At 45.0% G+C, this 16,032-nt stretch overlaps 1 protein-coding gene across 1 annotated transcript in view; it reads right to left on the bottom strand.

Annotated features, from left to right (window-relative positions):
* The window catches only part of CLIC6 (chloride intracellular channel 6), a 29,173-nt gene extending 14,172 nt beyond the window's left edge, over positions 1-15,001 (bottom strand). Inside the window, exon 1 of the mRNA XM_061453604.1 lies at positions 13,470-15,001. Coding sequence (XP_061309588.1) covers positions 13,470-14,924 — 1,455 coding nt within the window. The 5' untranslated portion in view covers positions 14,925-15,001. The remainder of the gene's footprint in view (positions 1-13,469) is intronic.
* Between the last annotated feature and the right edge of the window lie 1,031 nt (positions 15,002-16,032).

Here is a 16,032-nt window from a genome sequence, read left to right on the forward strand (position 1 = left end):
GTTGTCTGTACTCATCAGATGTTAATAGCCAACCACAAAACAGGCTACAAAGATGAGATCTTAGGAGTCCTGTTTTAAAATGCTGTCAGCTTGTGGAGCTCCAGGACACCAAGCAGCTGCCAAACTGATGCAAATACAAAACTATGGAAAAGGTGTGGCTGGGATCCTCAGACAGAAGGATTTCTTAGCCCTGCTTTCCTTTTTTAACTCATGAATACAGGGAAATGTAGACCATTATAGAAGCATCTAGGCACTAAAAATTAAGTACTGTACAAATATGTATAAGTACAGTGAAAATATTAACTGAAAGACTGCTCCTAACTTAAAAACAAAAAAACCAGAAAACTTATATGTAGACCATTAGTGGGAATGCCAAAGGATTTTTGGAAGTCTTTTTACAAAACACGATGGAGATTAGACAAAGCTAGGCCAAAAAGAGATGTCAAGAGAAAGAGAATGAAAGGAAACACGTGCAGGTGCAAGGCAGTAAAAGGAATTAACTTTTCACCTCCACATCTTCAACTGACCACAGAACGCCATTAAGCTGTTTTTTGCGTGACCACAATTATAAGGTAAAGGCTGAGTCTGCCTACAAACAGGATGATAATTTATGCAATTTAGGGTTCTTCTGGAATTGACAATGAGTTCAGGCTAAGTCCCCACCTGGAGAAACAATGAAACTCTTGTTACCTCATATTTTAACATTTGAAGCTTAGGCAATTTATGTCTCCTGGCCTGGCCACTCATTCGCATTTCATAACATCTTCTAACAGTTTCATTATTAAGGCTTTTCTCACTCTGCTAGGCTTCTGAAATTACACTATACTTTCTTTCATGCAGTGCTTGCATTGACTTATGATTATTTTGTTTTATTAGATTTCATAATTCAAATGTTCAGTACGACACTTTGCTAGAAATGGTTCTTCAAATGGTCTTGGTCCTCAGTTCACGCTGAGGGATTAACAGTGCGTTGGAGTTTCTTTATGGGATATTTCCCTCAACCCTGTTTTTATGTAGTGAGCAGTGGTCACAGCTTAAAAGGGTTATATACATCTGGCAAGTCCAGTCTTCTTTAGATGACAGAAAGGTAAAGAATTCTGAAGCTGTAATTTCCTCTGGTTTCAGGTCTCTCTCTCCCCTACATGCCAGCAGCCATTTCAGAGCAGAAAAAGCCTCCTTTATTCTAACTTTAGCTGCATTATGTACTTACGGTCTGCTGGGTAATTATTGCTGAAATTAACTTGATTACTTAGTAAGCAATTAAATGCTTTTGATGCATAGGAGGAAATTTTCCTTCATTAAGAAGGAACTTTGTAGCAATAAACTTTTTACCTTTGTCCAGTTACTTTATAAATAATGAGAAACAAAAGGCTCAAACTCACTCCTGTTACGTAGATGAAACCTGTTTAATTTTGATTTCAATAGCAGTCTACCCAGTACTTCTGCTGAACAGTAGGTCTGCCTGCACCCTGCCCTTACAGTTCTGACAAAAATTATAAATAAAGGAATCATTAAATGATAATACTGTAAAGTGAACAAAACACAAGAGACTGTGGGTGAAAATTAAGATGTGCAATATCTTGTAATACATTTGTAGAGGCTGTGGTTCACAGAATCACAGAATGGTTTGTGTTGGAAGAGACCTTAAAGCTCATCCAGTTCCAACCCCCTGCCATGGGCACGGACACCTTCCACAAGACCAGGTTGCTCAAAGCCACGTCCAGTCTGGCCTTGAGCACTGCCAGAGATGGGGCAGCCACAGCTTCTCTGGGCAACCTGTGCCAGTGCCTCACCCCCTCACAGGGAAGAATTTCTTCATAATATCTAATCTAAATCTACCCTCTTTCAGCTTAAACCCATTCCCCCTTGTCTTGTGACTACACACCCTTGTAAAAAGTCCCTCTCCAGATTTCTTGTAGGCCCCTTTAGGCACTGGAAGCTGCTCTAAGGTCTCCCTGGAGACTTCTCCAGGCTGAACAACCCCAACTCTCTCAGCCTGTCTACATAGCAGAGGTGCTCCAGCCCTCTCAGCATCTTTGTGGCCTCCTCTGGACTAGCTCGAGCAGGTCCATGTTCCTCTTGTGTTGGGTGCCCCAGAGCTGAATGCAGTACTGCAGGTGGGGTCTCAAGAGAGCAGAGTAGATAGGGAGAAATCACCTCCCTCAACCTGCTGGCCATGCAGGTTTTACTAATATTCACTCTTATTTGCACTAAAGAGATTGAAGATTAAACTTATGTATGTATGCAGTCTTACAGAAAGGTAAAGCAAACCAATTCTGTGATGTTACGCACACTGCTGTTGCTGGCCTTAGGCCGGGCCCTTCACGTGGCCACAGGTATTCTCATCTACAGCTGTGGCTCTCTACAGGGCAACTAAAGGCAGTCAATAGAGGTACTTAAAAAAATGGCTAAAACCAAAAGAAATCACAAAGGAAAAATGCAAATTACAGGTTTATTTTCTCAGATATCTTTCAGCTGCCTGTACTAGGTCTACACATAAAGCCACTCTGGTAGCTACAGTATTTAGCATAACCTGGCACAGTGCTGAGCCTGGTTTTAGAGCAAAACGACTGGTGCCTCTCATGATGGGAAGGCAACTAATTAAACATAGAAGATGCTTGCATATAGCTACCTGCCATCCACAGAACAGTAAATATGTGGCAATCACGCAAAAGCAATCAGCAACCAGGAATCCACTGCTTTGTGAGCTCAACAATCATTTGCTTAAATAATTCATAAATTGTTTCAGTGATAAGTCCTGGCCAAGCAGAGCTGTCTGAAGGAGGCTCCTTGCACAAGCAGATCCTCTCCCGCTGTGGAAAGGGGAAACTGGATGCTCCTGTTGCAACACCAGCATTTGAGAGGGCATCAGAAAGAGGTTCTCCTGATGCTGCTTCGGCTTTGATGGGGAAATCTTTGTCTCATGCTCCTGCCAATCAGGGGTGCCCACCTGGGCAGTGGCCTGTGGTGCTTCCCATTCTGTGTCTCATTCAGCTGGCAACTGAGGGAGGAGGCCAGCAAGCCCTGGTAGAAAGCTGGGCAAAATTCAGCATTTTGCCAGGTTTCCATCTCTGGTTTTAGTGCAGCAGTCATGCACAGTCTTTCCGTTGCCAGATATTAAACGCTTAAGGCAAAGTAAACATCCTTTCTATGGTTTTTTTAGATGTCTATCCCCCAGCAACAATACATGAATACAGCAGCCCTTTGTGACAGTTTACTTTTTCCCTAAAACAACTTGGAAAATTATTTCAACAAATACTACTTTATCCCACCATTATTATCAATGAGTTATTACTTATCTCTTATTTTATAAGACTTACTTAGATGACAGCGAAGAGCAAGCTTCCAGGAACTGTGCACGGCCAGGAGAACAGAGGCAAGGCAAGAAAAATTAAATGTAAAAAATAAGCAGGAAAATGAATGTGTGTATAGCAACCACTGGAAAAAAATCAGCTATAATATAGTAGGGTATAAATTAGTCTTGCCCAATTTATGGATATCATTCTTCTATACAAGTAATTGGCATATTGCATGAACTATACTTGTTTTGTGTCTCACTCAAAATAGCATTACTTGCAGTCACCACCACTTGTTTACTTATTTATTACACAATGATAATGAATTATGTGTATTACACACAGTGACCGAGACATCTCAAAGCAATGTAAAGAATCATTGCCACTCCTCCAATACAGAAGCCAGTTTATTTTAACGTGAGACGTGACAAAAATCTCCATTGCTTATTAGAGAAAAAAAAAATAAATCAAAAAACTAATCAAGCGGTGTATTCAAAAGGGAAGGTTTTAAGGAGAGGCAAAGGGGAATGGCTGCACAGGTGCCCAAGCTCCTCTCCCCCTGCAATTGAGGGGAGGGAATACCATCATCCACTTTAACCACAACAGAAATATCCTGGCTAGTAAATAAAAATACACAGTATTCAAAAAGATCACACACACACACACACACACACACACACCCCCCCAGTTCCTATCCATTCCTTATGATTCAAGATTATCTTCAAAAACCTGCAAGTATTCTAAGGATACCAAGAGCCTTTTAACTGAACACAGGTGAAAATCTGAGCTGGGAAGCACCACTCAGTTAGAGACCACTGCTTTAATCTTATATCAAATAGTTCAAAACCAAATTTTCTTCTGCTGGGAATTCTGCCTACAGAGCTTGGGCTGTCTGTGTTTGTTTTAATGGGAACATTACCAGGTCACAAGCACACAAGCAGCAAACCAAATGCTATTAGCTATTTATCCTGTTACAAGAATTATGCTTAAATACCTCAGTGCTATTTCTAATCCGTATTTAATAACATGGCAAGATACCAGCTGAACATTCTACATGGAGACAAAATTCTTATATCCTTTTTAAAGTCTTACAGGGAATTACTTCAACAAAAGAGCATTATATTTTTGAACACATAGGTCTGGGAAAAAAAGATTAACTGGCATTTCAATGACACATCCTGTTTTATACTTCATCATATAATACTTAACCTGTGAGACACAGACATGCTGTTTCAATCTAAATGCAAAAACTATATATCTGTGATTTGTGTTGTAAACAAATAAATAAGAAATACCCAAATAAATAAACTATTTAATGTAGCTTCAGGGAGTTGGTCACTGAAGGCCTGAGAAAATAACTTGCCAATGGCATTCCAAAGTCTAATGTTTAAATCAAGAGGTGAAAGTGAAAGATTACCCTCCAACAATTTGTGATATTTTGGTCCACATAGCACATAATTCAAATAACCAGGTAAAATATCATATAAAAAACCTGCCAGCTCCAGAGGGAACTGGCAAAGATGTGTCCTGAAAGAGCAGTTGAAAACTGGACATAAGTACCAGCCAAACCCCATTAGCTTGACAGAGAGGGTAGCTGAAACTCTATTCCTTCCCTTCCTGGTGCAAATTCTAACTCGGGGGTATTCTTCATCTGGCTCTCCCCACCACCTCATTTCTATTCACAGGCTTTGGGAAAATATGGGATACACGGTATTGCTAATTAAAATACAGGTTTTAAATAAATACAGACTACATGAACCATGCTGCAAACCAATCAGCTATAACACTGATATTCCTCAAAATAAAGACTGTTTGTGGTCCCTGCCCCTGGGGAGCCCCTGGCCCCTGCTGTGCTCCTGGCAAAAAGGAGGCTGATGGACTTGCTGAGAGGTTGGTAGCGTGTTTGCTTCTGCAGACAGCATAGGCCTCAAAATCTTTAGGTCTTCATGGTATATTTGGATCCCATTTCAAGTTTCATCTGCCACCATTACGGAAAGAAAACTACTCAGGTTATGTAACAGCTTTTAAAAATAATTTCAAAAATAACTATCAGGTAAATGTCAATGATTCTCCAAGACACAAATTAGCATTTTTCTGAAATCTGAGTAAACGTTTAACTTCTTTATAACTACCCCATTTGAATAACTTGGAAAAGGGCACAAATCTGCAACTCCAGTCCTGCTGTATGTAGTTCACTCTTAACAACTAATAATTATATTTCCAGTCGATTTTGAATATTCACATATGTGCTAAAATTTCGGCATATGAAGAGGAAACAGACAAGACCAGAGATGCCACGCTGGCATCTCTGCCTGCCTGTGAGGTTTCACCATAACCACCTCTCTGCACATGGCACACCAGGCAGCCAGCCGGTGTGCCAGCCCCAGGCTCCTTGCAGGCAGGAGGCTGTGACAGGCACCCTCTTCCCAGGGAAAGCCTCCAGCAATGGGGTTGGTGGCAGGCTGTACAAGTTACCGCTGTTTGCTTTGAGAAGCTAAATATTTTTATGAAGGAATTAAAACACTTCAGCGCTAACAAGGCACGTATTATTGAAAGGAACTGGAACGGAGTCACTCAACTTGTTCAGGCTTTTATCAGTAAATAATCAGACATTGCAAATGGAAATGCATACAAGTCTTTATCACAGTGTGCCATTTTATTATCCGAGCATGAAAATAATCATTTAACCTTCACATGGCATTTACTTACACTCCTCGGGCAGAGTTCAAGGAACATGCAATTTCTTACTTTTTAAAAGAAGCAACAGGACTTTTTTAGGGGAGACATAGAGAATAGAGTCAGTGATGGCGCTGGAGTCATTCTCCATCCTTCACCTCCCCTTTCATGCAATATGTATAATATTTCCTTTCACTACCTTACTCCCTTTCCTACCTCTAAAGATGAGAGATCTGTCTCTTGCTTAAAAGTACACGTCCGCTGACAATTCAAAGCGGCTTCACCAGAGGTCAGCATCCTGAAAAAGTGTGGTCATATTAATAATTTCCATTGTCACTCCTGCTTCACAATATTTAAACTAACTTCTAAAAAACAGTCACAAATATAATTTGCATGAATCCATACGAGACCGCAGTAACACATCTCTTATTCCATAAGCAATTGCAAAATCCACAGAAACCAGAGGCTGCTGAATGCCATTGAAAACCTATATACTGCTACAATGGGAAATAATAGCAAATAGGCCATATATTGCCTAACAGTATGATCACTGGATATTCCTGGCTCCTTGCATTTTATCTTTCTAATGCTGTCTCACTTTGCAAGCAATTATTGTACGTTGATGGTGTCAGAGAGAGAGCAGGGATAAGTCTATGTGTCTATGGCTCTGGCATGACAGAGGGACACACACTGATCTTCCACTTATGATCCAGGTAACATCACAATCTCAGTCACCCACATCCGACGTCCTAAGTACAGGGCAGCTATTGCTGTCTCCTGCATTTTGGCAGCTATGCCTAAACCCCTTATGAATGAATATAGGCCTAACATTGACAGGTAATATTTCCCCCAAAAAAGCTCTTAATTTTTATTTAATGAAGACCATTTGTAAAATTTCACCTGAATTTTCTAATAGTTTAATTTTAGTATAGTTGTAATTTTTAACTAATTGGCTAAATCCCTTTCCTCCACTTGCCCAGAAAATCATTCACCACACACTTATGCTTCATATTCATCCCAGAAAATCATTCACCACACACTTATGCTTCATATTCATGAATGCCATAAGTCCTGTAGATTGGTTTGTTATCCATCTATACACAAACAGGAATCAAGCCTCAAATTAAACAGACAGCATGAAAATTCCCAGGCACAACTGCACGATAATCATGCAGCAATCATCAATGTTTCTGAAGAAGGCTGCAGCTCTCCAACCAGATTTATGAAATGAAGGTTCACTTCAGACAAACAGGGACCTAAGACAGAAAGCAGACAAGGAAAACTTCCATCCTTGCCCCGGTCTCTGATGAGCACAGGTAAGACCGGCCTTTTAACAAAGACAAACCTCAAGGAGTGGAGGCAGTATGGTTGAATTTTGGGCAGCAGGCTGATCTCGGCAGAAGCTGCTGCTGGATTCAGCCAGCAAGAAATGCAAGCTGTGCCCTACGGCTGAATCAGGACAGTCTCTCCGCTGTTTAGCGAACAGCTTAAAATAGCACGTGACTTTAAGCTTGTGCTTAAAGCAAAACACATGGTGAGGTGCTTTACTGAAGCAGTGAGCTCAGAGTAAGGAAAGATGGGAAAAGGTCTAGGAATGGAGCTTTGAAGAAATTTACTTTATTTCAGAACTTCTTTTGACTAAAACAAGCCTGCAAAGTGCAGAGATCTGCAGTCACACAATAAATAGATGCTTAAGGCTTGTACAGTCCTATGGCACATGCAATTTTAGGACTTCCAAAGCATGGACAAAAAGATGACTCCAAGAAGCATGACTAGATTACACACACACAGAGCACATTACATGCAACTTTGCATTTCTCATCACTTACGTCTATCTGTTGCTTTGTGTCTTTCTGAAACAGGACTTGGCCTGTCAGTTGTCAGAACTGACACTGGCATAAACAGAGCGCACCACTGCTCTGCTAAGAACCCCTCCGGGAGCAAAGCAGCAAAACTGTTTTTGCTGTAGCTTTCAAAACTGCTCTGTGTCAGCAGTTCCAAGGATCCTTGTTTCTCTGTAGCAGTCTAAGCCTTAGAAAGGTGGCAACGTGAATGGCCAGAAAGCAAGCATGAGAAGTACAAATGAAAAAGACTGCACATTCAAGAAACCTGCATAGCTTTTCCAGAAAAAGGTTGGTATTGCTTTCACACCAAAGTCTACCAAGCACAGTTTAATTGAAGACTGCTGGAAGAGTACTCAGCTCCCAGAAAAACTGCTGCAGGTGCACCCAGCACACACAATAACCTAAAGAGTTATGAAAGGAATTCGTAATGCCAGTTCCTCTTAAGCTGCATTACGGAACCCAAAATTGCCATATTCCATTTCTGAATAGAAAATCAAAAGGGCTGAGAAAGGGCAAATACCCACGGGAAAGAAGCCAGCTTCCTGCTTTGTGCTACAGTCTTGGGAACAGACCCACAAAATGTCTTTGAACAAACACACCTCTGCTGATTTGGTACTTCTTGTACAGCTGTAAGTAGTCAAAGAATCAAAATCACCATACAAATAGCTCATTAACCAGGAGCCAGAAAAGAAGGGCCATGCTGGTTTCGCTGGGCAGCCTCATAAGGCTCAGTCCTGAGCAGATTTGGTTTGATTCTGGTTTCAGCACATCTAGCCTACACCGTGCTCCTGCTACGCTCCAGGGATGGGGCTTTCTCCTGAATGACTTTTCCCTTGTTCTAGGTTAACTTTCATGACTACTCAGTTATAAAAGCACACAGGTCTCTTAGCCAACTGTAAAACAAAATAATTGAAAGTGGTGGAGGGAAACAATGTATTTTAAAAAGTGACAGAATTTTACCGGCAGAAATGTCATGCTTGAAGAAGGTACACAAAACGGAACTTGAGAAGTATAAAAACAGAGGGGGAGGAGAAAGGAGTAGGTGTGTTCCTCAAGGAAAACGCAGTGTGGTTTTGACAGAAAGTGAAATGCGGCAGCAGTGGTTGGAATGCAGGCAAAGAGAGGCTGGCTGTTTTCTACCACTGCCCAAACCATATCAAATGGTCCCCTGCTCATTTCATGGCAAACTGTATTCAGTGGCATCACACTAAGCTAATGTGCTCACCTTTGGCAAGCTCTGTAGAGCTCCCTTTGCTTGGATAAATATTCAATAACTAAACTTTTCCCCAAAACTCTTTTAATCTGTAAACACGGAGCTAGCGCGACTCCGCACATAGAAATCTTTACTTTCCACTTTCCCAAAGTCATCTAAACATGGGGCTCCCATGGTGAACCTGCACTAAAATAGGACAATAAGCATGTGTATACTTGCATTTTAATACAGGATTCCATCCCTGGCAGCGTTCAAGGCCAGGCTGGACAGAGCCTTGCTTTAGTGCGAGGTACCCCTGCCCATGGCAGTGGGGTTGGAACTATTCTATGACTGACTATTCTATGATTCTACATCAGCTGTTCTCCTTATAAACCATACTCACCTAACTGATTTACAGACTGATTGCATCAGTGAGCAAAAGTTAAGATTTTAAGCACAAATACTTACTGTAGATGTTTACATTAAGCATCATGCACAGCAGAGTCCACTGAATGGGCATTACAGGCTTTTTTCCAAGGATCTGAGCTCCTGCTGCCCATGGACTTTTTACCTACAGCACTCAGAGCCCAGAAGTTCAGTTTATACCTTAAATATATATAAACCACAGATCCATTGCATCACAGAAAAGGAGATTCTGTTTTGTGCTCTAGTATAAAACACCCATTGCCATTTAAGTTGGATACGTTAGCTGCAGTGTTTGGAGGCACAGATGCAAGCACTTGTTATTCCCGTCCTATCTCCTGTCTCTACTCGCAACAAGGCTTTTGCTTTCTCATTTATTAGCACTTTTGATAATTCAGCACAGCTCTAAGTATGTGAAATCAGTCAAGCACATCTCAGGAATGGTGCAAGGAAATTCTGTTTCAGTAAAGTAACCTTGGCCCCTGGCAGGAATTAAATAACTCTTTGAATCAAAATAAATTACTTTGATTTAGAGACCAAGAATGTCATGAAATGGAATATGTTATGAAAGTCTATTACTTTTCATTGAATAAAATCTATTCCCTGAGGTTCATGGTCAACTTCTACTGTATACTCTTTAACCCAGAAACTAAGCAAGTAATGTTTTGGAAGATGAGCAAAATCTCAGAAGAAGATTTTCAGAGAAGGCCTTGTGCTCAAGCTTGGTTGTTTGGCTGACTGTTTGTGTTCAGCAACTACAGATAAATCACTATCCCTAGAAATCTCTGGAATAATGAATTACGCAGTTCTGACTCTGGTGTTTATATTTCCTATCTGTAAGAAAATTTGAAATTCATCAGTAGATAACCCTGGAGGTTTTTGGTTGTTTGTGTTTTTTTTTTGAGGAGCGTGGGAGTTTTATGATTGACTGTTTTGGGGGGTTCTGTTTGGTTTTTTTTTTTGTTGTTTTCAGGTTTAGGTTTGTGGGGGTTTATTTCATTTAGAAATAAACTCTTAAGTCCTACATAAAGGTTTCAATTGCTTAAAATTAACTGACTAATTTTAGTGAGAACTCCATTTCATTCAAATGTTATGATAAATATGACATTTACAGAAGTTTCCTGGCAAATAAAGGTCTTTTACCACATAAGGAAAAAGAAAAGCATACCTATACCATTGACCTTAGAAGACCAGCTAGCAAGCTTCAACATCCACGGGGTGTCCTACCCAAGGTCCCACATATGCTTGGTTGTATTACCAAAGACTGACTGGAAAGTGTATCTGGATGATATACTTTGCAAACATTTACCTTTGAAACACCAGCAACACACAATGTTGCTATCTAAAGGAAATATATGATAGATACTGTTTCATGGTAAAATGGAAACCAGGTAAGCACCTAAGTGAAAATCTCAAAGCAATTCTGATACGGCTTTGTCCTTACAACCAGAAAGTCTTATGTAGCTCAGCTTCATTAAATTCAGTCACCCAAACACAGTTGTCTGCTGTCTTTGAGATACCCTAGTGTAGCCTGCCTGGCATTGAGCTGCTGGTCCAGAAGGACATTATCTACGATAGATGCTACTAACCCTCTAAAAAGAACAAGCTTGATCAACAATAATTAAAACAAGAAACACTACTCGTCATACAGTTACTTCTTAAAAATTTCTTTCTGATGGTCATGCTTCTGTTTGTTATTCTTAGAACATTATTACCAAGTACTTCAGTGTTAGCCAAATCTAGTGTAATGCTCCCTAGCAGGGAAACCATGATGATCATTCAATCACTATTACTGTATTATTTTCTTATGAGTTTTCTCTAATCATGGGACTTACTCTTAAAATTCTTCTGTATTTGTATTATGCTATCAAATCATGGCACAGCCCTCCTATTTCTAGCACTGTGCATGCAGGCAGAGACAACAGGCTGACAGTCCCATCCCCCCCCCCCCCCCCATCTTGACCATTTATGAATAAGCCAAAAATCAATAGGCAGGTGAAATGAACAGCAATAGGCATGGCAAAGAAATCAGAAACAGGACACACAACAGTCTCAGTATTTTAAACAGCCTAATCACTTCCCTGCTTCTAGCAGTGCTGTAGAATGCTACTTTTAAACAGATGTTTGAAGAAGGTCAGGGAGCTGATGGATAGCATATTCATAAGGAAACCCCCAACTGCACAGAGGAAGCACAGAAGGTGCTTGTGAGAAAGGTAGCAGAAGGGTGGAAGAAGTCAGCAGCACCTGCAAAGTAGAGGTGGGTGTCAAAATCTCAAAAGCATGTAAGACCTAATAGGCAGACATAGAGTAGTGATATTATGAAGCATAAGAGGGGTGACGATGTCCATTAGAAACACACATGGGAAGGAAAGCATTAAAGGCTGAAAACAAATGTTTGCATCCAGTTTGGATCACCTTCTCACTTCCTTAACCCTTTAGTTTTAGCAATGGCTCAGAAAGGAGCACCATGTCTGTGGACCACATGCTGTGATCAGATACAAACATTCAATAATCCCAGAGTTCATGGTTTCCCATGCTGGAATCCACTCTCCCCTTTTTCCCCATCAAAATGTATCAGCAGCTATTTAAGCACACCATTACGTATGTTAAAACCTACTTTAACATACATAACAATCTCCCTCTTTTTATACTCCTTTCTTGCTGCCAAGAGAAGAGTGGAAAGATAGCGAGTGTGTCTCAACATGACAGCAAGAACAGTATGTACATGAACTTTTCTGACAGCAGGAAACAGAAGTGCTTCTCATTCCCAGGATGGTGGCCTGGAACATTTTGGTGGGTAGGGAGATGCTGTCTTGCAGGTACTTTTTTCCTCCATTAAACTGGAGAAATTTGTGCCAACCCCTAAAAAACTAATCCAATCTCAACTAAACCAGCCTCAGCTGAAAAAAAAAAAAAAAAAATCTAGCTGCAGGTGAGGTAAAATATTCAAGCTTTGTAACATTTCTCCCCTGAAATCATTAGAAAAGCAGCTATATTATTTTCTAGGCATTCTTAAGTGACTAATGCTAAGTCAATCATAAAAAAATACTCCTTCTTTGGTCTTTATTAATTCACAGATATTTTCAAAAACTGTGCTTAATCCTAGTATTTGGGGACTACAAAGTCACAACAGCTCTACTTTTGACCACACTACTATTCCATGAAGCATGCACCCAAGTGCAATAATGCACACATAGTCCTTCTGACTTTGGCCTCTGCCACTCTCCAGCATTCCCTGATGAACGTAAGAGCATACAACAAGAATTTAGCAAGTTACAAACTGGTCCTTGCAAAGGTAACCTAACCTTGCAAAGGTAACCTTACCTTGCAAAGGTAGCCTAACCTTGCAAAGGTAAACCCAGATACTCGTGGAGAAGGAGTATGTTTATCATAATTCATTCGAACTACTACTGCTTGAAGAAAATTGCAGACAGCATGGCTGTCAACCACAGTTCATGTTGGAAAATCCCAGTATCACATTTTAAATAGTATTTTCCAGTTTATTCTACCTCAACCCCTTCTCACTGCATTCTGTGGATCTTAAAATCCCTTGAGAACTCATGTCACAAGTCCCAGCTAGCAAACGGATGCTGCTGGGTACATTCCTACCTCTGCTCTCGGTCCCAGCCCCACGGTAAGGAGGGCACAAGCAGCATCCCCGAGTCCACAAAAAACTGAGATCCCTGCATACCCTTTCCATTTCAACCTAGAGAATCCTCAAGTAGACTAGCACAGGGCCCATCAGGGGAAACTGGGGGAGACCGTCATATCTGTGCTTGAGCAGCCCCACCAGCTCCCAGAGGTGAGGGGAGGAGTAGGGACTGACCTTCAGTCACCATGCTGGGAGCCCTATACCATCCTGCCTGCTGGAGGAACGAGGAGCCAGTAGTAAGTTTATTACAGGCGTTAATAATCAAGTCATCTTTGCTAGGCTGGACTTCTGCCTGCCAGATTTAAATGCTACCCATCACAGGAGCTGTCCAGGGCTCCTGGAGGAGGGGAAGGTCGCGCACCCAGGTTTCCGCACCAGCACCTTACCTTGACGAAGAGAGAGATGTCGTGTTCCTGTTTCTCCTCATCCTCCTCTTCCTCCTCCAGGGCGGCAGGCGAACCTCTCTCGTTCTCGTCCTCCGCCCGGCCGTTAAGGCTCCGACCTGCCGCGTCCCACTCGCGGCCCTCAGGGCCCGGGGACCCGCTGCGCTGCTCCGCCGCTCCCCCGGCCCCTGCGGCCTCGCTCGCCTCTTCCGCCACCGCCGGGGCACCGGCTCCCTGCTCCGCCACCGCTGTCTCCACTCCGTCCTCGCGGGCAGGGCCGACCGACGACCGGCGCCCGCCGTCGGCCTCTCCTCCGGCCGGCAACGCCACCTCTGCTTCCTCACCGCTACTGGGAGCCACCTCGCTCCCCGCCGGAGCCACCGCCTCCTCGGCTGCCATCAGGGCTGCCTCCTGCACGGCATCTTCGAGGTCTTTCCCAGCCGGTGCTGTCCCTGCAGGCTCCTCCGGGTCTGTCCCAGCGGGGGCTGCCTCCCGCACCGCCTCTTCGGGATTTGTCCCCGCCGGATCTATCCCCGCAGGCTTCTCGGGGTCTGTCCCCGCCGGAGCTTCCTCCCTCACCTCCTTCTCGGAGTCTGGCCCCGCCGCCTCTTCGGGGTTTGTCTCCGCCGGGTCTTTTGCCATAGTCTCCTCAAAGTCTGTCCCCGACGGGGCTTCTTCTCTCACTGCCTCCTCAGGGTCTGGCCCCGCCGCCTCTTCGGGGTTTGTCTCCGCCGGGTCTTTTGCCATCGTATCCTCGAAGTCTGTCCCCGACGGGGCTTCTTCTCTCACTGCCTCTTCAGGGTCTGTCCTTACCGGGACTGTCCCCATCTCCTCCTCGAGGTCTGGCCCCGCCGGGGCTGCCTCAACCTCCCCGGGCTCCGTCCCCGCCGGGGCCGTGGCCGCGTCCTCGGGCTCCGTTCCCGCCGAGGCTGCCTCTTCGGGCTCTGTCCCTGCTGCGGCTGTCCCCTCGGGCTCCGTACCTTCCGGGGCTGCCTCCTCAGGCTCAGTGTTCACCGGGGACACAGCCGCGCCCTCGAGTTCCACCCTTGCCGCCGTGGAGACGTCTACCTCCGCGGCCTCCTCCACCGGCTCCCCTCCCGGCAGACCCTCGCCCCCCAGGCTTTCCCCATCGGGAACTCGCTGCTCAGCCCCCGCCGGAGGCCGCTGCTCCGCACCCGGCCGGCCTGACCTCTCCGCCGCCCCGTCGGGGAATCCGCTCCCCGTCCCGGCGCTGCCGCCCGGGGCCACCTCCGCCTCGGCGGCCTCCTGCCTAGCCATCGCCACCCCGCTCAGCCGCGGCGCCTCGCAGTGGAGGGACCCGTCCGGGGACTCCGCCGTCTCCTCTGTGGACACCCCTGGCTGCGGCTCCCCGGCGGCCGCTTCCTCATCGCCTCCTTCCCGAGGGACACCGCTTCCCTCCGGCGGCAGGGAGCCGGGCCGTCCCGGGCTCTCCGCCATGCCGGCCTCTCCACCGGCCGCTGCCCGAAAGAGCAGCAACACGGGCGCGTCCGGCTGCCGGAACAAACGGGAACGAAAGGGAAGCCGCGGATCAGCACCGGGCACCGACGTGGGGGACGGCGGCGCTTGCGCAGGGCCAGCCCCGGGCCCGCTGCGAGTGGGGAGGGGGAGGAGGGGAGCAGCCACAGGTGCGTGCGCTCCTCCCCCTGCAGCGCCTTTCCCGCACAGGACAAGGCCAGCACGTCCCTCGCCCCCCGCCCCACACTTCGCCGCGGCAAAGCTCCTCTCCACTGATTTCGGCTATAGCTGGCTCGGGAAGAGGGGCGAGAGCCTAACCGTGACCGCGACCTCGGTGGCACCAAGCGCCGCCAGCCTTCTCTCCTCTAGGCCATCTCTTGCCTACCTGCCGGCTGCTTGCAGGTGCTCGGCGGGACTGGAGCCTTTTCAAAGAGTGCCCCAAAACCTGTCCCTTCCTAGCAGCCCCACCGGGTCTGGACATGCCTGCTAAGCACCTGCTGCCGTCCTGTGCTTCGCCTCCCCCACCCCCCAAAAGCCCCCCCAACTCTATTTCTGCCCTTGCTTTTCCCCTTCGCTGCTTTTCACAGCCACAGGCACAACGTCACTTGCAGCCCCCCAGACGCCCTGCTGCTCTCCCCAGCCAAAAGCCTTGTGGTGCTGGCAGGTGGGACAGACAGCTACCCAGGGGCTGAGGGCTTGCTGGCCATCAGAACAAGGCGTGGTTGCCATTCCTCAAACCCAGGTTTACAAAGGGAACCACTAATCCCCCTGCTGCTGCTGATGCACTGAAACTGGCAGAGCCCCGACAGTTTTGCAAGGGTTTCTTAAAAATACAGATGAACCAATACCTCATCTCTGCAGGTACTCAGTATCTGAAGCGTATTCCCAGGCCTCTTCAGGCTGCACCAAACATTGTGAAGAAAGAAAAATATCCTGATCGGCTTGCAAAAGTTGTAAGAGGAAACTTCCAAACTCTGTGCAAAAAAAAAAAAACAAAACACCTAGATTTGCATACTTTTAAGTAGCTTTTCTTCATATGTGACCAAGTGAGTTCACTATGTGCCTCTGTGAGTTTGCATTTAAATGTGAT

The sequence above is a fragment of the Pezoporus flaviventris genome, unplaced genomic scaffold (assembly GCF_033815535.1).
Source record: "Pezoporus flaviventris isolate CSIRO_AGI_PZ_B2104156 unplaced genomic scaffold, CSIRO_AGI_Pfla_v1 ptg000015l, whole genome shotgun sequence".
Taxonomy (NCBI): Eukaryota; Metazoa; Chordata; class Aves; order Psittaciformes; family Psittacidae; genus Pezoporus; species Pezoporus flaviventris.